Source organism: Mytilus galloprovincialis, chromosome 5 (genome assembly GCF_965363235.1).
Source record: "Mytilus galloprovincialis chromosome 5, xbMytGall1.hap1.1, whole genome shotgun sequence".
In the NCBI taxonomy this organism is placed as follows: Eukaryota; Metazoa; Mollusca; class Bivalvia; order Mytilida; family Mytilidae; genus Mytilus; species Mytilus galloprovincialis.
In genome coordinates this window covers 4,182,235-4,205,685 of record NC_134842.1, presented here as the reverse complement: position 1 = coordinate 4,205,685, position 23,451 = coordinate 4,182,235, and the positions used below count along the sequence as shown (strand labels likewise).

The 23,451-nt window shown below is 31.4% G+C and overlaps 1 protein-coding gene across 4 annotated transcripts in view; it reads left to right on the top strand.

The window, feature by feature from the left end:
- Positions 1-22,769, top strand: part of LOC143074986 (protein retinal degeneration B-like) — a 63,759-nt gene extending 40,990 nt beyond the window's left edge. For 3 of the 4 annotated variants that reach the window (XM_076250201.1, XM_076250203.1, XM_076250205.1), the window contains 16 exons: positions 607-651; positions 2,616-2,723; positions 3,149-3,280; positions 4,489-4,669; positions 5,325-5,532; positions 6,814-7,324; positions 7,981-8,151; positions 8,922-9,068; positions 9,560-9,708; positions 11,254-11,379; positions 11,833-11,949; positions 14,519-14,664; positions 15,692-15,841; positions 17,344-17,527; positions 17,999-18,127; positions 18,870-22,769. In XM_076250201.1, coding sequence (XP_076106316.1) covers positions 607-651; positions 2,616-2,723; positions 3,149-3,280; positions 4,489-4,669; positions 5,325-5,532; positions 6,814-7,324; positions 7,981-8,151; positions 8,922-9,068; positions 9,560-9,708; positions 11,254-11,379; positions 11,833-11,949; positions 14,519-14,664; positions 15,692-15,841; positions 17,344-17,527; positions 17,999-18,127; positions 18,870-19,202 — 2,837 coding nt within the window. In that variant the 3' untranslated portion in view covers positions 19,203-22,769. The remainder of the gene's footprint in view (positions 1-606; positions 652-2,615; positions 2,724-3,148; positions 3,281-4,488; positions 4,670-5,324; positions 5,533-6,813; positions 7,325-7,980; positions 8,152-8,921; positions 9,069-9,559; positions 9,709-11,253; positions 11,380-11,832; positions 11,950-14,518; positions 14,665-15,691; positions 15,842-17,343; positions 17,528-17,998; positions 18,128-18,869) is intronic. The other variant, XM_076250204.1, reaches the window with a different exon arrangement.
- Positions 22,770-23,451: the final 682 nt, after the last annotated feature.

Sequence of the window (23,451 nt, the reverse complement as noted above, 5' to 3'; positions counted from 1 at the left end):
TTATTTTCATCTATGTTCTTTGGTCTTTTAATTTGTTAACAGTTGTCTCATTTAATAACAATCTTACCACATCTTTTACTTTATATATGATCATGTATAAGGTTACTTCAAAATTCATCATGAATGATTTATTTTATTTCATTTTCAAGAAACGTGTCTCACATATTTTGGCTTTATATACTGTTAAGCACTGTTGATTCATAAATATTTGTTGGATACCAATTTTCATTAATTTTGTATGTAAATGTGAACCCAAAATTAAAGATTTTCAGCATGGAACATCTTTTCTATAGACTTGTACACAGACTTTAGCAAAACCTAAAAATCATTTTCAAAAAAAGTTCAATTTTTCCTCAATCCTGTAGAATTGGTATCCTCAATATAGATAAATCCACAATATAGCAATGATTTGAAATTATTGTCAGGATTTTGTTGCATGTTTGTATCAACCTTGTTTGTGTGGATGAGTTAAGAAGAATTTACCATGTTTACCTAATTTATTTGTAAACAGCATGCTTTTGATCTTATTTTTGAATGATACAAAACTAGAATTATTTTGTTTGTTTCCTGCATGTTTTTCTTTACTTTATGTTTGAATGATTTCAGAGGAATTAATAGAATTTTATTTGTCCAACTCTACGGAAGATTTGTGTAAGTATATGTTGTGTTCGGAACTAGTTTTCTGTTATTGACAGCTTGATATATTAAAAGTTTGACCTTCATTTACTTGGAAGGAGCCGAGCAATTTAGGGTTAGGGTTCATTATAATAACCAACTTATTTTCACAGATACTTTATTTGGCGTTTAGTTCTTTCTAATCCATTTCACAGCGATTTAATTTCACGATTTTGAAATTGTCTCATTGCAGATAGATAAGAAAACATCGAAGTTTTACATTTTCACAGGAATTTTTATTAGCATTATTTTTCTACTTGCAAAAGTCTCAAGAAATAAATAGCTCTCCAAAAATTAGTTGGTTTACAATATAATTGTGTTAAGGGTATTGGTAGATTAACATTTAAGGTTGGCCATATGATGAGAGTATAGTCAAATGATCAGGTTGTATTTATTTATTTGACACCTGTATGGGCTTGGTCCCTAAAGTAAATGAAGGCAAAAAGTTGACACTTGCAATATTTTAAAAGAAATAACACTTATTGTTGAAGCTGATTTCAATAAGGCATTTAACTTTTGAGTTGTCATGGCTATTGCTTGGAATGAAATAACTACAATTTGAAATTCAAAATTAATGAATTTTTTTGTTTAACATTAGATTGATAATAAGCACTTGCATAAATTCAGTTCCAGTGGAAAACGATCAGTGTGAACTTATTTCATAGATATTTGATTTGAAACAAACTTCAGTTCACAACATAGTGTAGTTTAGTGTGTGACATTAACACATGATAATATATAACTTATAATACTAACACTAATATCATAGTAGCAACACATTTAATATTAGTAACATATAGGTATGTGATATTAAAATAGACCTGCCAAAATTTCCAGTTTATGAACTGTAGACCTGACTCTAGAAAACCTTTATCATATATTTATGAACTTAATCATGTGAATAGGGTTATAGAGGCATTAGTAAGAATATATACTCAGTCTAAGGTGAAGGGGGATCGATGTCTTCTGTTCTCCTAATTGAATTGGATCATCTTACTTTCATTTAAGAATATATGGAGATTATACAAATTCTTACCATCATGTTTATATTTTCATATTTTGACTGGGCCTTGGTGGCCAAGTGGTCTAAGTAGTTCTACTACTGTAATTACTTGCCAGCTGTCAACACAGAGGTTGTGAGTTCAACCCCGCTTGTACAGGTGCACTCTACTCCAATCTTAATTTAATTAATGGATATAGTCCCAATCAATCATATTTTGATGATTTTCAGTTTCCCATTTATGCATTTTTCCAATAAAAAAATGATGTCATTTACATCATCTGACGTGAAGTAAATCATTCATTAAAGCATATGACGTGTGAGTAGGATTAAAACAGCTCAAACAAATCATGATGTTGCATGTCTATCAGCTAACATATGAATTTTTCCAAGGGTGTGTATAAATCAAGGTGCTTGAAGAACGTCATATATTAGAATTGATCTTATATCTGTCATATTTGCATGACTGCACACTATATGTAATATATTTTGGGGGTTTGGAATCTGGTATTCCCTAATTGAAAAAATTATAACAGATAGATAGAATCTAGCTTAATTTGGTGTCCTCCTTTCCAAAATTATGCAGAAGAGGACAGTGACAGTTTAACCAGGAGGAAAAGAGGGAGGGGTATATATAAGCTTGTAAATATATCTTTACCAAGCTCTCTTGTCATTAGGTAAAGTCAATTGTCAAAAGTTTAATCTACATTTTGTGGGAGCAAAGCTCAAATTACAATACAGATGTCTTCAATATGAAAATTTTTGTTAATAAATAGAAATGTAATAGTGCGAGTTCTCTGGATAATGTGTTTGTGTTACTGTTTAATATATAAATTTGAAAAGAACCAGAAACTTACATTTATTGATTGATTGAGTTTTGTTTGCTAAATGCCTAGATCAGTAATACACATTATTTATAAACTAGTGTATATACTTTCAGATGAGAGAAGTGCTGACCCCCAGTTATTAAGGTCATCACCAATAGATGTACAGTCCCTGAATGATGAGTTTGCTGATGCCAGATCTACTATATCTCTTGATCCAGCAGGTATATTAAAACCTCATTACTATTTCAGAATCTGCCACTCTTGAACTATTGACATTATACAATAACTATTTACCCTTTGTGGTGTCAGAAAATTTTACAGGTACATAGTTGTCAATTTCTTACATTGAAGATCTGTAGAATCACAAATCATCGCCTGCCTAGAAAAAAAATAGTGCAAAGATATCTACTGTACACAACAATATTTTTACCAAATAATTCAGACATGCAGAGACTAAGTACAAATTTTCATATAACTAATTAAGGCTAAAAACTAACTAGAAAATATCTAGTTATAAATATGAACAGCAATATGTATTTTTAATGGTGGTCAGCAGCTCCCAATGAGGCTTCATCTGATATTGAGAGTATATCTGTAAATATTATATTATTTTGGTATTACATATGTCTGAATTGATTTTTTTTAGATACTCCATTAGAAAGAAGAATGGAACAAATTCGTCAACATTACAGCATTGACCAATCAACACACCCTCACACATCACCGCCTGACTCAGCCAGTTGTAAATCTAGTATATTATTTATGGTGCTTCATGGAGGTAATTTTATACCATTTATAACCCCAACCTTACCGTAAACATGATGCTATAAACAGAAACTATTTCAATGTTTTTATTATTGGTATTATTTCAATAATTTAAACTTGCATTTTGAATTTTTTATATGAATTAAACAGGATTTTTCTAAATGTCACAAAAAATGGAAATAGAAAGAGTGTTTTCAAGATCATAGGAAACAATTATAATCATAAGTATTGAATGCTTCTATTAGTAAAGGGTTGTAAAAGTGTTGACCGTGCCCACATTTTTAGAATAAAGTGCTTTTGTGCTTCATACAAAATGTACTTCGGTCAACGCTTTTATACCCCAATAAATTTACAAGAGAAGTCACTTTTAATAGTTTTTGTTGTTTTGTTGTTTTGTTGCTGTCTACTATATTTCTTTCTACTCTCATGTTTGATTCAATAGGTTGTCTTGTTCATACACACGTTGAGAACCAACATTCTTCGAAACAGTATAACTTTGCTGTTTACAATATATATATATTTATTCTAATGTTTATTTCTATAGGTTTTCTTGTTCATACACACATAGAGAACCAACATCCCTCCAAAGGGAACGACTGTGTTTGTTGTCTACAATATATATATGTAATTCTTATATGATTTGCATATTAAGCAATACGCTGATGTGATTGGTTGAGAGAACTTCCAGTAGTTGATCTTGACGGTTTTTTTTTTCAATAGACAACGTTGACAGAACTTCTTTTCTTAACCAATGTTAACAAGATGGTGGTGATAATAACACCTATGTTTACAAAATTTATTTTCACTGCACATTAATTGTTAAATAAGATTATACGCAAAAACATTCGTTTGAATATTATAAGAGTTTTTGTAGTTATAACTTTTTATCAGATAGCAAATTTCATTGAATTGAGTACATATTTTTGTGTTAATCAACAAATATATTCATGTGCCAGGCTTATTCAATGACATAAATATACAATGTACGTGTGATAGAGGTAACGAGTGTGGAAAAATATATTCCTTATCTCCAATTTTAAAGAATTATAAGGATTAAACACCTTTTTAAAGGAATTTATTGGTGTATAAACTCGACCAATTTACTCACGAACATGCATTCAGACTTTTATTTGATGGTGAGTGAATTGGTCCAGTTTATACACCAATAAATTCCTTTAAAAAGGTGTTTTATACTATATTAATCATGATTTATTTCTATAGGTTGTCTTGTGGATACACATGTAGAAAACCAACACCCCTCAAAACGTAATGACTTTGTTACTATGAAGTCATCATTTGAAAGTGTAATACGTTCACATTATCCTGGAGCTTATGGACACATAGCATTCAAACTGGTCCCTTGTCCACAGATTTGTTCTGATGTTCTAGATATATTAGCAAGGTAAGTAAAAAATGTGTTTCAGACTATTTGTTTGTTTATATAAGTATCAGAATTTTTTATTGTCTATAAATTGAAATAAGATCAGAATTGATGATAAACATGATTTTAAAAAAGAAATGTGGTATGATTGCCAATGAGACAACTCTCCATAAGAGACCAAAATGACACAGAAATTAACAACTATAGGTCACCATACGGCCTTCAACATAGTCAACATAGTATCCAAAATGATTAACTACAAAAAATTTGCTTAAGAAACATCCTTTATTAAGCAAAATGTGTGTTATTATTAATAAAATAACAAAAATAACGAACTCCAAGCAAATTTCAAATTGTAAAGTCCCTCATCACATAAGACCACTTATTCAAAATTCTTGACAAGATTGAACTTGTTTTTAAAGACCACCTGTCTTATGAGACCACTATTTTTATCTATCTTAAATTTCCTTTTAAAATAGGTTTCACTGTATTGAGATAGTACCATCCCCCTTAAAACAAAACATAAACTACATGCTTACTTTTCTTGGGATATGATATTTTCTTTCAAGCTCTGTTGCAAAATGCTGTCATTGATAATTGTCATACTGATAACACTGTATTGCATGATGACATAACATTCATCGACTATCAACATTTTATTTATTATTTTTTACAGTATAACCCCGTTTTCCGTTGAATCTCAGACCCCAAACAGTGTGGATGGACCAATATGGACACAAGAGTTCGTTCCCCTTGGTGCAATAGCATTATTTGCTAGTTCTAATCCTGATTACCACGAGTGTGTTAATAAAACAGTGTCTAAGGCTAATATAGTGTATCAGGAATTCTTAACTTCAGATGAAGGAAAAGGATTTAATGGACAGGTAAATATAAAATAAAGCCAGGTCTTATGGTAAATGACCCAGGGGTGTGGAAATGCTATGCCCGACTCGCCCGACTCGTACATTTGAACAACCGGACAAGTAATTATTTTTGTCTTGGTTGCCCGTGGACAAGTAAAAAATATACAAGACAAAGTTCAAATCCAACAAAAACATAAAATTAATTTCAAAATGTATAAAAATGTTTAATTGATGTAAAATAAACCAATGTTCAGCAAGTGAAAACATCAATGTTCATGACGATAAATATTACATGATACTGGAAATAGATCAATTACCATAATAAATAAAAATAAGTATGGGAACCAGAGTCGCGTAACATTGCATTGGCTTTGTCCATTGACCCGGGATCGTCGATTAAGTTTCAACCATCATTTACTGGAAGTGTCATTTCTTTAAATTTTGTATCGAGATTCAGATTGATAAGTTTTTGTCTTATTTATAGATGAAAGGTCAACATTATTTGTTGTCAAACTGACAAATAGAAGGGACGCTTTAATTGCACATCAAGACAATAAATAAATAATCAAGAAAAAACAAGTGTGTTAGTTGAGAGAAACACCACAAAATCAATAGTTAATCTATTATTTAGTTTACATTTCTTCAATCACTGTCCTCAAATTAATTATTATTATTATGTACCTACTGGCTACAATTGTTATTCCAAAACTGCTGCAAAATTGTCCTTTACATGTCATTTCATTGGTTGGTTTGCTGTTAAGTTTCTGTCCCATTGATGTTAACCCATTTCCTACTTTTCTAAATTTTGGACACATATAAACAAATGGATTTCATTTGTTTGTGATGCACAATAGTGCTAAGTAAGAATCATATATAAGCTGACAAGAAATACTTCAATATTTATTGGGATCATCAGGGCAAGTAAAAAATTTTCCGGACAAGTTAAAATTTTAGTTTTACTTGCCCAGGGACAAGTGCTCACAACAAATATTTCCACACCCCTGTGACCAATGGTCAAGGTAAGTTGTCAATAAAACCGTGTCTAAGGCTAATATAGTGTACCAGTAATTCTTAACCTGAGATGAAGGAAAAGGACAGGTAAAAATAAAGTAAAGTCTTGTCTAAAGTTAAATGACCATTGGTCAAGACAAGTTGTTGATAAAATTCAAGATTGGCACCCTTAAAATTTAATCACATTGAGCAAGGGAATAAAAAAATTTGCCAAACTATAGAATTGCCTAAAGTCTAAATGACTTAGTTTGATATCTTAAAGAATATTACATCTTTATTTTAACATTACAGGTTTGTTTGATAGCTGATAGTACCAGTTCTGTGTTAGCGTATGATGCCCTTTGTCAAAATCCTTCCTGTATGCGATACCTTAGTACATATGACAGTCGTGAGGCTCTTCCTGAGGTCGACTCTACGACATCGTTCAGGAGAGAACGTTCAAAAACAGAATCGTCTAGTGCAAAAACAAACATAGACACAACAAGACAATTGAGTCACAGTGACCCAGATTTAACATTAAATAGCCCTAATGTAAACAATCAGTGTAGTAAAAGTGATATTGTATCCATAGATTACAAAATGAAAAGGACATGTTCTACAAGAGATCCACCTAATCACCCAAGTCATCAATCATATCTAAATGTAAATGAGAAAGACCCTTCAAGGAGGACTAGTACTGGCAGTAATTTTGAAGGGACTTATTTAAAATTTGACTTTGATGTGTCTGACATGTTTATTCTAGGATCTCCTTTAGGACTAGTGTTAGCTTATCGGAGGATGTATTGTGGTGAAGATAGATCTTGTAAGTCTTTTAATGTACTATAGCAAAGTTTCCTTTTGCTGAGGTGGAAGATATATTTGATCAATCATAGTTGTGTTATTATTATTTTTATTAGAACTTATTAATATAAAAATAAGAAGTGGAATGATTCTCAATGAAACAATGATCCAGTAGAATTAAGAGGTAGTGGTAGTAAACAATACTGCATTTAACATGATTGAATATAATGAGCAAAAGAGGTGGCTTCTGAGACCATCTCCCAAACCAACATTAACATTTCAGTGCTAAAGTATTTAACAGTTTTTTAGCAGTGATTTTCCCTAACTATGAGATTTGGGAGAGTACTGTATTGCATTAAAAGCTGCCTACGTAAAACATATATTTTACTGTCACAAAGTGACATGAAGCAGAGCTAGGTAAACAGATATTCCTAGCAGTTGAACAAAGTTTACTTAGGCCAAGCTGAAAATACAACACAGTTATCTTCATTACATTACAAATGAATTGAATTTGACTTATATTGTATAATATTTATTATGCTTTGTTTCAGTTTCTACATACAATCCAGAATGCCTTCAGCTACTTTACACATTTTAAGCAGTAATAATTTATGTCTCAGTTGCAATGATCATTCCTTGCTAAATTAATATATTACAATAAATTATGCTTTATTTCAGTTTCTCCCTACAGTCCAGCCTGTGGTCAAGTCTACAACATATTTCATAATAGTGACCCATCAGCATTTAGACTGGAACCTTTATTAAACAACACATTCAGATACATACCACCTGTAAAAGTTTCTAGATACTCTAAATACCCTCTAGGTGATGGGGAACCAGTACATGTCGGTAAGTGGTAGAGCCAAAAATTTATAGTGTAGAAAACTAAATTGAGTAACAAAATGGCGTAATAACAAAGAGAACATCATGAAGGAAAGCAGGTTTTTCTGCACTAGTAATTATTACCAGCTCCAGGGATACCATGAATCAGGAAAACAACATCAATTAATTATGTTTAAAATCATAATCATACAACACTCTTTCAATAACAAATATATATCTGTATATATAGGATGAAGCAGGCTTGGTATGTCAACCTCTGGAAATTTATCTTTTTGTATCCTTATGCTGTCGGCTGGTTTTAATATATATCATACCTATTTTTACGCATCTGCCATAGGGGAGGGGACATTAAGGGTTACCCTTGTCCTTTTGTACCTCTGTACATCCTGTAATTGGTTTTCATTCTCCTAGCTAAGTTTGCCTCAGCCAAATGATATGAATCTTATACACAATGCTTATTACCATAAAACACAGATCTTTTTTGAATTTTGGTGGTGTCACTTTTACAGTTCTAGAGTTATGTCCCTTTACAAATGGAAAAAATGTTAAATGTTTTGTTTCTGTTCTCTTACTTAAATAAGTTTGCTTCAACCAAATGTTATGACTGTTGAACACAATGCTTATTACCACAAAACTCAGATCAAGTATGAATTTCGGTAGTGTCACTTTTATTCTTTTGGATATATCTATCACTTTAAAACTTCATATGCATGCAGCAGCATCATCTGTGTCCCATTTCCCCATTTATTTTTATAAATATCAATGTTTATTTTCAGTTGAAACAGTACAGAGTAATTTATCCTTGTTTCTTGGAACCAGGAAAAGTTCCAGTGGCCATATTTTACAACGACAAAACAGTATATCTAGTGTCGTTAGTAATATGTCTGGAATGGGAGAGAACACAATGTCAGTTTTAGCCAATGGTAGGTAACACATTTTCTAATGCAACACCCTTTGTAACGTTCATCTTGATTGGATAATGTCCTCAATTTTCATGACATCAAGTAACAATTGATGCTATAAAAATATACCCGCAGACAACGTATGACAGATTTTAAACGTATGTTTTGATGAGGTTTTCTATTAGTTTCATTAGAAAGGAGATAACAATATTGTATTCAAAGCTCAGACAGCATCAATTGGTGGTTTGACAGTCGCAAATACCTGTGAACTGAGGAATGTGTCAAAAAAAAAACCCAGACCAAAGTGCAGAAAACCACCAAAGGCCTGCAATGGGTTGTCAACACAGTGAGTAAATGCCCCACCAGGAGGTTGGCTTAAGTTTGCTCATCATCAAAAAGTGTTCTATTTCAGTGAAAATGGACATCACACTAAACAATTATAAGTGAAAGCTTAATTTTCTAAATTTCTATAATATATATTTCATATTAATTATTTGGTATTTGTGTTTCAGTAACTAGTAAATGGTGGGGTAACAAGAGGATAGACTTTGAGTTATACAGTCCAGATATCCTACATTCATTCCCTACATCAGCGTTACCTCCCCTGTTTCATGCCAGTTTCTGGGAGTCATCAGATTTAGCATCGTTTATCTTAAGACAGGTGAGTTATCTCCCATTGTTTCATGTCAGTTTCTGGGAGTCATCAGATTTAGCATCGTTTGTATTAAGACAGGTGAGTTATCCCCCATTGTTTCATGTCAGTTTCTGGGAGTCATCAGATTTAGCATCGTTTATCTTAAGACAGGTGAGTTATCTCCTGTTGTCATCAGATTTAGCATTGTTTATTTAAAGACCGGTGAGTTATCTCCCATTGTTATCAGATTAAGCATCATTTTTCTAAAGACAGGTGAGTTATGTCCCATTGGTCTGTGCTTGTTTCTGAGGTTCACCAACCTAAACAGAATTTATACCTGTTCTTTGGATTAGTATTTTGGAATTTATTGGCAAAGCCTTTGAAATGTTAACCAAAAATATAAATGTTAAATGAGATACTCATTAGGCTGATATGCAAACTTTGGCAAAACCACAAAATCACTTATCCTTAAAAATACCATTTTTCCTCCGTTCATGATTATTGGTTTCCACGAAAATAAATGAATCCACAGTAAATAAGTTATTACCCATGCTGCTTGACAGTTTCTCAAATTAAAGATAAACCTGTACTTATAAGTTGCATTATCTGGTTGTCTTCCCCTGAAATTGCAGAATTAATAAAAAATTATTCAATCCTTTTCAAAATTATTAATTTTGATAGATAAATGAATTGGTTAACATCTGATGAATACAAGGCTTCCAGAACTTTGAATTTGAATCAAAGAAAATTTAATATGTTTTTTTTTAATGTCAATCATTGGAATGGCCAACTTGGCAACTGATTAACATAATTGCGTTTTGTTTTTTCTAGTAAGGGATTAAAATTGGGATAATATATAAAATGTCTGGCTGGCTAAAAATAATTTTGGAAGCCCTGGGTGATTATTCTTCTCATTGCATTGGCAGTCATTCACCACCTCCTTATTTTATAAATAAAGGAAAACAATATAACTTTAAAGTCATAAGAAACCTTAAATTAAAAAAAAATATGCATATGTTTTTTTTATAACTAAATGATAGTTTTCATTATACAAGTTGTCAACTTATGTACATATACTTTTTTCTGAGGAAAATTCTTTAATTTATCCACATTTAGAAGAAGTTTATTTGTTTTTAATTGCTTGCTGCCAGGAAGCAATTCGCTGACATATTTTTTGTATGCATAGTGACCTAAGCGTAACCCTCCTCGTAAAAATCCGGTAGTCGCAATACGCATGGATTTGTCATTTAAATAAACAATTGTCTGATTGTACATCTTAAACACGTGCTCAATACCCATGCTTTTTGTTATTTGTTTACTATAAGGTGACAATCTGTAAACTTCGGCTTCAAAACTTGGCATTTAATGAGCAGCCATATTTGTTAAATCATAACGGACAGAGAGAAAAAAATTGACGATTATACGTTATATTTGCAAAAAAAATGAGAAAATCGTGCACAGAGGACTAAGTTTATGATATATACATGCATTGGTAAAAGAATTGGATAAACATTTTTTTTCACCACTCACTCGTTTCATATGACTTTAAATGTTTCCATGTTTTTTTTCCAGGTTTTGCGACATGATGTTTTATTGAATGAAGCAGCAGAGAAACTAAGTTTATTACCAGACTCTGTGATGTCAGCTAAACAACCAAAGGAAAAATGGTTAAAAAGGAGAACAACCATCAAAGTTAAAGTAAGAAACATTCATTTAATGTTTTATCTGTGCAAGGTGTTTCCACAACAGAAATAAAGATAGAAAACTGCATAAATTCTGTATTTTTCATCGTTTTTTTGTCTTATTGTGACGTCATCAGATAAAATCTGAATGTTTTTCATTTATATTTCTTGACCCTATGCATTTCTAAACATTATGTGCCAATTTTATTTTCCTGGGCCAAAACCAGACCTTAATGCACGCCACTTCTTTGTAATTTTAGTTTATTCTTCTGCTTATTCTAAATATTAATGATTGTATATTTTTCATGTAATGTATATTTTTCATGTAATGGTAAACTTTATAACTTGTATCTTCTTACTCCTATTGTATAATGTCACAATATTATTAATCTCAGATTTAGATACTATTTGAATTAACCAAAAATAATTTGGAGATGATGTTAATTTTTCAATAATTATTTTGTTTTAGAATTTACAAGCCAATCATCGTGGTAATGATGTAATAGTGGTTGATGGGAAGGAACAGGCGATCACAGCTAGGTTTATGTACGGATCATTTGATGTTACTTCTTTGTCAGGAGAAAAGGTCAGAATATGTCATATTTTAAAAATCATTTCATCTTTCCCTAATTTTCACATATTATAAGTTAACTTTAGTTTTTGTGAACTATAAGAAAACTTGAATTTTCATGTATTATTAAGTAACTATGACAATATAAGTCTTTTGTGAAAATGCTGTTATTCCTGATTTTGTGTCTCGCATTCTATGTTAGAATTTTCATTTGTTCAACAAACGTAGTCTGTATTGTTGACCCTAAAAAAGGTCTTTTGTGATAATGTGTTACTCAAAAGTATTGTTTATCATTTATGTAAGATATAAAAGTGGCAATTTTGTGTATTTAGATAGGAATTCTTGTGAATAGAAATAAGAAGATGTGGTACATATTTATGCCAATGAGACAACTCTCCATCTAAAGTGACAATGTGTCCGAAGTGTGACAATGTGTCAGTAGTTTGACAATGTGTCAGAAGTTTGACAATGTGTCAGAAGTTTGACAATGTGTCAGAAGTTTGACAATGTGTCAGAAGTGTGACAATGTGTCAGAAGTGTGACAATGTGTCAGAAGTTAACAATTGTAGTCCTTCAACACCGAAGTTTTGGGAATTTTAGGAAGATGCACATGTAAACCAGGGCTTCCAAAACGGTCATATATTCCGGACATTTGATTAATGTCCGGTAAAAGTCCGGCTGGGCAAAGCATGAAACGGTCATATACATTTTAGTTTTCAAGGCTTTTTCGGTCATTTTAACATAAGTCACGATCTTTTTGACCCAACCTTTTGCCTTTAACATCTACACATTTCCGGTCATAAAAGTGACATGATGATTAATTACTATCAAAACAACCCCTACTTCAATACTTTCTAATTTTAATCAAGGCTAATTAGTTGTTGGACAGGTGATATCTACCTGTTCAGTTGACAGGTAAACTATGTTCAGTACCGGACATCGTATAAATTGTCTATTCACAATTATTTTCTTACATTTCAGCAGTTTGTAGCTCATTGATTTAGTCCAAAAGATTAAAATTATAAGAAATTAGTTTATCTACATGATTTGATAAAAAAATTTAAAAGGTTTAAATGAAAAATCGTCAGAACTACGTCGAATGAACTAGAATACGTGTGCGCATGTGCAAAGGTGGGAAATGTAATTATGCATCCTTTATTTCTTCAAAATGCTAAATTTATCATTGATACCTGTATCTAAACGTTCATTTCAAGCATTTTGTTGAAAAAATAACGTGGAAAAGGCTTCTTCACTCAGTCATGCTTTGCAAACGTACACGGATTTTACGTATACGTTTACGGTCCATATTTTACCATTGTCAAGTCAACATCCGGTTTTAGAAAAACATGATTTTCAAAACGAAAATGAAGTTTTTGACATGTCATTTTGCACAAATAAAGAGTCTATGGCAGATATGAGCACGCTGATGTGCACACTTTGAATGATACACTGCCAGTTTAACAGTTTACATCCAAACATCCAAAACAAAGTAAAGTTTAAAATCGTTTTTTAATCTAATGTCATTATCATTGGAATGGCCATCTGATTACCATAATTGCCTTTTGTGACTTAGTCTTAAGGGATTAAAATCGGGATCAGATATAAAATGTCCGGCTGGCTCAAATGTTTTTTGGAAGCCCTGATGTAAACACAGATGTTTTGTGTATTTTAGATAGATGTACATGTATACACACATTTTGTGTATTTTAGGTAGATGTACATGTAAACACACATGTTGCTTATTTTAGGTATATATACATGTAAACACAGACTCCCAAGTTTTAAAATGCTGTAATTTTCTTAATAATGCTTGAAAATTTATAAAAGTGGTAGTTTTGGATAGCTAACAGATTATTCTTTCAAATAAATGCAATGTTAGTATGATGCAACAATTATGTAACCAATTATAATGTTAACTGTGTCTAAAATATTTTTATTTAAATTTCCACTTTCAATTGAAATGAACTTCCTCATAGGTATTCCTAGAGGATTGATTTTATTACATGTTGTTCCTATGGCCATTATCTACAAAAGGGTGTCTCAGATTTCAGATAGAATGTATAGAACAAATTGTACACCTAATTAAACATTATCTTCTTTTATGTGGTTAGGATGTTCACACTAATTAGAGATTTATGAGAGAATGAAATACCATAGGGACAATTTGAGACACCCTTTTGAAGCCCATGATGTGTTGATTAAGATTTCGTTAAAATTTTCTGTATAGTTAAAGAGACGAAAGAGCTAAATTCATTCAAGTGAACTGACCCAGATTTTGCCACTTATTACATAATAATTGATTACATAATGATTGCATAATAAAAATATTGCAGTCATTTAAAAGTTTAATCTTTTATCAATCTATATACCTCTTTTATTATTTTGTATGGATTCATAAGAAAGTTACAGCATTTTAAAGGTTAGTGATTGGAAGTAAAAAAAATCTTTGTATTGTGCTACCTTAAGGTAGATGTACTTGTAAACACACGTTGTGTATTTTAGTAAGACATTCACGTAAACACAGAACTTTTGTGTATTTTAGGTAAATGTACATTCATGTAAACACATGTTTCATGTATTTTAGGTAGACGTTCATGTAAACAACCAATCTACCGGAGACTGGGAATATCTAGGTACTTCTGTAACAGACAAACATGGAAGATTACAGTTTACTGTACCTAAAGAAAAAATGTTACCTCAGGGAATGCACCCAGTAAAAGTGGTTGTCAGGTATATGGTATAATGTAAAAGGAAGGTGATGTGGTAGGATTGACAATGAGACAATTATACACCAGAGCCATTGATGTAAGCAACTATAGGACACAGTACACCTAGAGCCTTTAACAACAAGACAAAACCCATACTGCTATAAAAGGCATGAAACATATGTGATGCCTTATTTTAGGGGACAGGGTTAATAAATATTTAGACGTCTATTTAGTGGAAGGGTTTGTAAATATAGAAGATCAACATATATATGATGTACCACAGGAGAGATTTTTACCTCAAGCAAATTATGAAGTTTTATAAGTAATTATTCTTCACTACTTCTATTTATTGTTAAAAAAACACATTATTTTGTTTTAGGAATGATTTAATGCAACAATCGATCAGTATATTTCTAAAATTTATACACATATGGAACTTTTAAAATGCATGATATCATTAGTTGTTTTGGAGTAACAATATAATCCCATATTCACTTCATAGTTAATTATCATTATACAATTTCATAAATTTCTACCTATATTTCAAATTGAGGCACAGCAACATATGACTCGGACTTCTCTTGAACTGAATTTTAATGTGCGTATTGTTATGCGTTTACTTTTCTGCATTGGCTAGAGGTATAGGGGGAGGGTTGAGATCTCATAAACATGTTTAACCCTGACACATTTTTGCGCCTGTCCCAAGTCATGAGCCTCTGGACTTTGTTAATCTTGTATTTTTTTTAATTTTAGCTTCTTGTGTACAATTTGGAGTTTAGTATGGCGTTCATTATCACTGAACTAGTATATATATTTGTTTAGGGCAAGCTGAAGGACGCCTTTAGGTGCGGGAATTTCTTGCTGCATTGACGACCTGTTGGTGACCTTCTGCTGTTGTCTTCTCTATAGTCGGGTTGTTGTCTCTTTGACACATTCCCCATTTCCATTCTCAATTTTATTCATATTCACATTCATGTAGATGTGTATCTAAAGTTTTGTACTACCCTAATATAAGGCAATATTAATGTATGGTACTTTTTTAATTCCAGAGGAGACCATACCTTTGCTGACTTTTTCCTGTCTGTATTACCACCCAACACTGACACAGTGGTTTTCAGTATAGATGGATCTTTTACTGCCAGTGTTTCAATATCAGGGAAAGATCCAAAAGTGAGAGGAGGGGCCGTTGATGTCGTCAGGTAATTATTGTGTATATCAGGGAAAGATCCAAAAGTGAGAGGAGGGGCCATTGATGTCGTCAGGTAATTATTGTCTATATCAGGGAAAGATCCAAAAGTGAGAGGAGGGGCTGTCGATGTTGTCAGGTAATTATTTTATTTCTCTTATATTCATGGCCTTACTGATCATGGACACGACTTTATCTCTCATGGTTATGGCCTGTTATTGATTTCTCCCATGAAGAAATATTTCTTTTATACAATTTGAACATTTTCCTTTTGATCTTACTGCTTAATATTTTTAAGATCATGGACATGACTTAAAATTTGAAAATATAATTAAGCAATGACGTCATGTATCAGTGCAGCAATGTCAAGTGCTAAAGTCCGTCTGCATCAATTTATCATAATTAATGAAATGCACTTGACTTCATTCATACAACCTGATAAAGTCGGTATCAGAAACAAAAAATAACAAGCTATTATTTGAACTTGGAATTATTTTTAATTATGGAATTTGCATAATTTCTTGTGCGTGAAATTTTTATCAAATTCCATGTTTATTTAGTATTATAATGTTTTGAGCTGTTAATAACACTTTCCATACACTGTATTTTGTATGATAGTGTTGTGCGCGGCACAGTACATTCTATTGAAAATGTACTATCTTCTTTGTAATAGAAAGTGTTGTGCACAGCACAGAATATTACAGTACACAATAAACATAGAATTTATGAAAAATTTTAAGCACAAGAAATTATGCAAATTCCATAATTAAAAATAATTCTAACTTCAAATAATAGTTTGTTAAATGCATTATCTTATATTTATCACAGTACTGAGCATTGGATATGAAAATGTAATAAGAAACGTATGTAAATTTGTTTGAATTATTCAGCATCATGAAATAATATTGGGACATTTTCAATGGGTTATAGTTAAGTGCGTTTTTCAGACACATAAACAGCAAAATTGTTCAGCAATGTAAGTCAACTTGATCAAGATGGTCTATTAACCCTTTCCAGAGTTATTGGCCTTTAAAGTAATTTTTTCACAAGTTTTTGTACATATTTGTAAGTTTTTACAATTTCTTCTGAAACTGCTGGGCCAAATTCATTATTAATAGCTATAGAGATAATTGTAAGCAACGAGAATGTTCAGTATGGTAGGATCATAGGATCAACAAACAAGTCATCATCACCAAAACGGACAATTTTGTCATGAATTTTATTCCTGTCTCTAATGGGTGTCCTTTGTTTAATATGCACATAGACCAAGGTGAGCTCTTTAGAGCCTCTGGAGTCAAATATTTTCACTTTCTAAACATCAATGATAGATATTTTTTATATATTTCCAGACATTGGCAGGACCAAGGTTATTTAATTATATATGTCACAGCTCGCCCAGACATAATGATAGATATTTTTTATATATTTTCAGACATTGGCAGGACCAAGGTTATTTAATTATATACGTCACAGCTCGCCCAGACATAATGATAGATATTTTTTATATATTTTCAGACATTGGCAGGACCAAGGTTATTTAATTATATACGTCACAGCTCGCCCAGACATGCAACATCGTAAAGTGGTTTCATGGTTAGCAATGCATAACTTTCCACATGGCATGGTGGCATTCATGGAAGGTATCACTAAAGACCCACTTAGACAAAAGTTAAACTATCTGAAAGGACTACAAACAGATGTATGTACTAATTATAATTTATCTCATTGCATAATATCAAATGTAAAGATGAAGCAAACAATCATATCAGACAAGTATAGTTTGAATATTAAATTGTGATAAAAAGGACATAAATAAAATGGAAGTCATGGGTTATGCATGGTTGTTTGTAATTTTATTTCAATATTTTTGCTGACTTTTTGGAGATTTGTAAAATTCCTTATTACCTTAATTACCATTGGAATAACCTGTGAATATAAAGGGAACATTTCTTCCAAGAACTTCTTACTTTAAATAAAGCTATGTTTTGCATGCAGCTATATATACATTCATATATTCATGATATTTGTCAGCACTCTCCTTGATGAAACATGTGAAATGTCAAAAACCAAAATAAACCTGTAGTATTTGTTATTTTTAGTTAAAAATAGAACTATTCCATTCATCGTCTTCCTTTGAAGTTGTGTACTAATATTGAAAACTTTGCTGTAGGCCCAGATAGTTTACAAAGCAGCCTATGGCTCCAGTAAAGATATCTATGTCTATAAAGAGTTAGGTCTGACAGTGGCACAGATATTTATTGTGGGAAAAGCTTCAAAGAAAGATGCATCTAAAGCACAGGTAAGCCTTATCATGTTAGATATTTTTATTTTCTAATTACCATTTCTGTGGTATCATGGTAGCTTGTCTAACTACATTTTGGGATGTGATATGTTTGATCCTTATTGTCAAACCATTGATTTGTTTGGAAAGTAGTAATTATTGATTATCAGCTTATCACACATTTGGCTGAAAAAGCAATGACTGGACATATAAAAAGAAGATGTGGTATGATTGCCAATGAGACAACTCTCCACAAAAGACCAAAATGACACAGAAATTTACAACTATAGGTCACTGTACGGCCTTCAACAATGAGCAAAGCCCACACCGCATAGTCAGCTATTAAAGGCCCTGAACTGACAATGTTAAACATTTCAAACGAGAAAACTAACGGCCTAATTAATGAAGTTGAAAGTAGAGAATATGTGCCAGGGTAGGGTGACATGTGTTCCTGTTCTGTGTTTTTATTTTTATACAAATGCAGCAAATAAACTGAGTATATATTTGAGACAGCAACTGAACACTACAATCCAACTAAAAGACTCACAGATTGATTGGGTTTGTTTTTACAGATTTGTAGACATTTGTCTAGCAAATCAATCAAATAAGTGCATTATTTAAAAATGTAAAATACCAGTTTATATACTTGATGGTTTACAACACCAGGTAAAAATACCATATGACACCTATAGTATTTCATGTTGTGACATAATGTAAAGAAAGACCAGTAAGATTATAGAATTGTTTGATTACTTTCCAGGTTTTAGTAGATGGTTATGGTGCACATTTAAATGACTTATTAGCAGCAGGATCTTTACGCCCTGTCTTAACTAATGCCAGGATAATCCGACGTGGCTGCATAGCACATCCAGAAAAATCAGAGGGCAAAAAACAATTGAAACGATCCTCTTCACATAATCCAGCCGGAAAAGATGGCAAACAATTGGAAAACTGTGCTTCACAGATCCGAATCACTGTGGGAGAACATGGTAACACAGTGTTACAACCAGGACAGACGGATTACGGAGGGATAGTCCGACCTCGAGGCTCATCACCTCGGTTAATGACTAGTATAAATGATAGCAAGAGATAGCATCTCATGTAAATATATATTGTGCCATCTCATGGCATGTGATTTGTTGGTAACATATCTGGGTACTGTGTATCCTGGTTTTATCCCTATGGTTCAGAATCAAGTTATCAGATTTGGCACTTAAAAGAAAGCTCGATCAGAATTCAAAGTAAGGTTAAGAGAATGTATTGTTTAAAATCATAGGTGAATTAAATTGTTAAGCTACTACATGGGTTGTTTGAAGACCTTTACTACTCATGAGTGTATTGTAAGGATTGTTTTGATAGATTGGTACATTGGTTTGTAATGACTCAATACATGTTAAAAACTCGGTTGGATTAGCATTCTGTTTTCATTAATTTTTTAATTGGTGTAGTTATGGATTAAAAAGTTTAAAACCCCTTCATCTGTTGTGTCAACCTGTAACATTTTGATATTGTCACTTGTATATAATTTTTGACACAATATCACTTCATATTGGACCTTTTAGAAATTACATTTTGACCAATATGTTCGAGAGTTTAAATGGAAACAACAAAATTTTTTTTTCACGGAGACTGAGGTTAAAGAAACGAAAATGTTTGCCTTCAAAGAATTGAACTTGACAAGAAATGTTACAGTCGATACTACCCTCCTTTCCAAGTAGCCTAGTTCAACAGACATTTAGATTGGTTATCTGCAGGACTAGTCTACTCTCAAAGGAGGATAGGTTACCTGACCTAACTATAACTTCACTGTTTAGCTAACAAGCAAGGGTACATTGACCTGTAATGGTTTACTTTTTATATGACCATTATTTGGATGGAGAGTTGTCTCATTGGCACTCACACCACATCTTCCTATATCTATTATCAAAGATATTACCTTTGGCTACACACTCAATGAAATTGCCTGTAAGATTAAATAGGGCTTTGTTGATAGTTTTAAAACATTTCTTGCAAAAGATAGTGTTCCTACCAAGAAATGTCTATTTTGTAGACTTCTGTCATAAAAAATACTTTAACATAATTTTTTTGCAATGGTTGGCAAGATTATTTTGATTCTGTAGATAAGATATATATAGTATAAAGTGAATAAAGTATATGTATCGTTGATAAGATATATTTAAATTGTATAAGATAATATACAAATGGTAATCATTAATAAACTCATCATAGATACCAGTCCATAATGAAAAACAATAACTTGCATACATACAGTGCCTTTATTATGGAAAACACTGTCAAAAACATACACATTGTCAATACACATTGTTAATTCTTCAGCAAGGAGGCATTTTAAATAGTTTGCTGCATAAATAAATACAAATATATATATTTGTCCAGACATAATATTTTTGATTATATTTTTTGTGGAATGCTTTTCAAGTTTAAGAAGAAAAAACATTTGTAATAACTTTTTTCATTAACCACAGTTTTCAGCATAATAATTTGTAGTAAATTTTCTATTTATTTGTATTCAAAGTTTATTATGATAGACACAGTTTATAACCTGTTAGTAGATTTAAGATATGTAATAAGTGTGATATTTTGGGTTTTTAAAGAATTTATTTTTACAATTATTTAATGATAGTTTATTTTCTAAGAATAGATAAATATTTTTAAATTACTTTGTCAGAATTTATTGTTACTTGAAAATGTTGATATAGAAATAAGCGAATATTTAATTTGTGTTTGTTTGTAAATAATTTTATCTCATATACTTGGTGACTATGGTATAAGAGTTATCTTTCTCTAACAAATACCTTAAACAGTAATACAATGCACTTCATTCTATGCCAAAAAAACAAAAACAAAAGTATAAAGTGTTGATTTCATTTAAAAAAAAACATCAAAGTTATTGTTTTTACAAAAATAAGAAAAAGCTTGAAACAATTAGCATACATGAATGTGATAAGTGATAACATGTGTTGATTACACACCCACTCCACAACAGCAAAAAGAAACATCCCATTAGTTTAGCTATTGAAACTCCTACAGCATCAAACACATGAGAGTTTTTGTCACCAAAGGGACATAACCATGAAGAATGTCCTCAATTAGCCTGCTTAATTTCATTCATAGGTTTTTCATTTAGAATGTCTTATTTTCCTTATAATTTTGTTTCTATCAAGTTTTAGACAATCATTGTTTATGTTTTGTGGACTTTCTGTACTTTTACCATAAACTTGTTGAATTTATTGGTTATATTCAGTGGTACATATTTTGTACAATTCTCTCATTTTTAGTCTTTCAATACATCTTGTACTGTTTTTGTACTCCATCTATATATGTTTATTATCTCTCTCCTGTCCCTCATTTTCTTGGGGAGATACCATGATAAATCTTGTTAAATTGTGTTTACAGAGGGATAGTGTCCTGTTTTTTTTCTGTGAGCATAAATAAGATTCAAGTATTAGAATGATAGACTTGATCTTTTTTTTAGAATCCTTCATGCCCAAAAATGTTAAAGCAACAATTGTTTTTATCCATGCCTCTGTCATTGCAAACTTGTCAAAATATTCATACTGAGTGTAATTGTGCATGGTAAGTTAAGGTGCCTCCTTAATTTTTTTTAAATCTGTCATATTTATCAGTTAAGGATGTACTTAGGTAAAGTTAGGTAAAAATAAATAAATTAATAAATTGAAATTGATACTATAAGCAGGTAGGGCATCAATTAAGGATAAAGATAAGCTAAAAATATTGATAGGTCATGGACCTCCTTTTCGAGATATTTGAGATTTAAAATATTGGGGGAAAAGGCTGACTCGGACTTTTAACTTTATATTAGCATTGGTATTATTTGGGTCTCAAAACAAAAGAAAGAAAATCAAGAATCTTTTAAATTTGGGTAAATGACCTTTTATGAGCTATTTTAAAAGTCTTGTATGAAAAAATAAACAGGTGTTATGGGGCAAAATATTTTACATTGTATTGTATAGAAAAACACCAAGGAGTCCGAACATTTGACACAAATTCAAAAACCTCACCTAAGTACATTCTTAAGAATGAAGTAAAGAGAAAAGCAGGACACAAAATTATTTTTAGTCTTTTTGTATCAATTGAGTAACATTTTCATTTTTATTAAAAAAAACCTCCTTGAAACCATTAACTGTTTTTTATGTTTTGGGCATTCATTATTTCTATATGTACTGTCTTGTTATTAATTGTATGTGGAGTTGTGTATCAGATTATAATTCAATTTAAACCAATCTTTTGATTGTTTTAGTTACAAGAGTTTTGTGTTTCATCTCCCTTAACAGCATGACTTATGTGCCATTGGATGTAAAGCTGCTTATAATCAATCTTCTATTTTATATTGGCAAGATCAACTAAATTATGATATTGAAAATACAATTATTATAATTATTTTCTTTTGTAGATCTTCTGTAAAAAAAAATAGCATGTAGGGAGCTGAAACAAAACTCTTGTAATATATGTACGCCAGACCTGTGTGATATTTGCTATTAAAGTATATTGTTACAAAAGTGTTAATTCTGGTACATCTAAAAATAGATGTTGTGATACATATTTGTTGTTATTTGTATGAAAATGAAATATATTGAATAGATTCTTTTAATTAATAAAATCAACATGGTGGTAAAAACTTATGTTTTGATTTACACTTTAGCTATATTAGGGTTTCTATGGGTCACATTTGTCAATATAATGGCATTTATGCGACTTTCACACAAGTGAGATGTTTAGCTAGCTATAAACCAAGTTCAATCTACCATTTTCAACATAAGAAAATGTCTGTACCAAGTCAGGAATATGACAGTTGTTATCCATTCGTTTGATTTGTTTTCAGCTATGGATTTTGCCTTTTGATGAGGGATTTGTCATTTCCCTAGAGTTCAGTATTTTTTGTGGTTTTATATTTTTTCGATGAAAAGCCAAATTCTGCCTTATTTGCGATTGTGGTACCATATTTTGTGCAAATTAAATTGTTCCTGGAGTAGTCTGACATCCTGGTCAATCTCTGTTTTGCCTTGTTGGTGAACTTGGATACAAGTTTAATTCGTATTGCCTAATTTGATTACCTTGATTTACATTTACACAGAGGACTTAGTTTAGTAGTTATGCTTTGAATGGTTAAAAAATTTCCTGAACACTGTTATGACCATATAAATCTAGTTCCATTCAATTTATATATTCAAAAATTTCTACTGTTATCTTAAAGATATTTTTTCTTTTAATAATCAAAAAGTAAAATCACAAAAAAAATGAACTAAAAAAAAATCAAAAAGGAAAATCCCCAATCAAATGGCAAAATCAAAAGCTCAAAC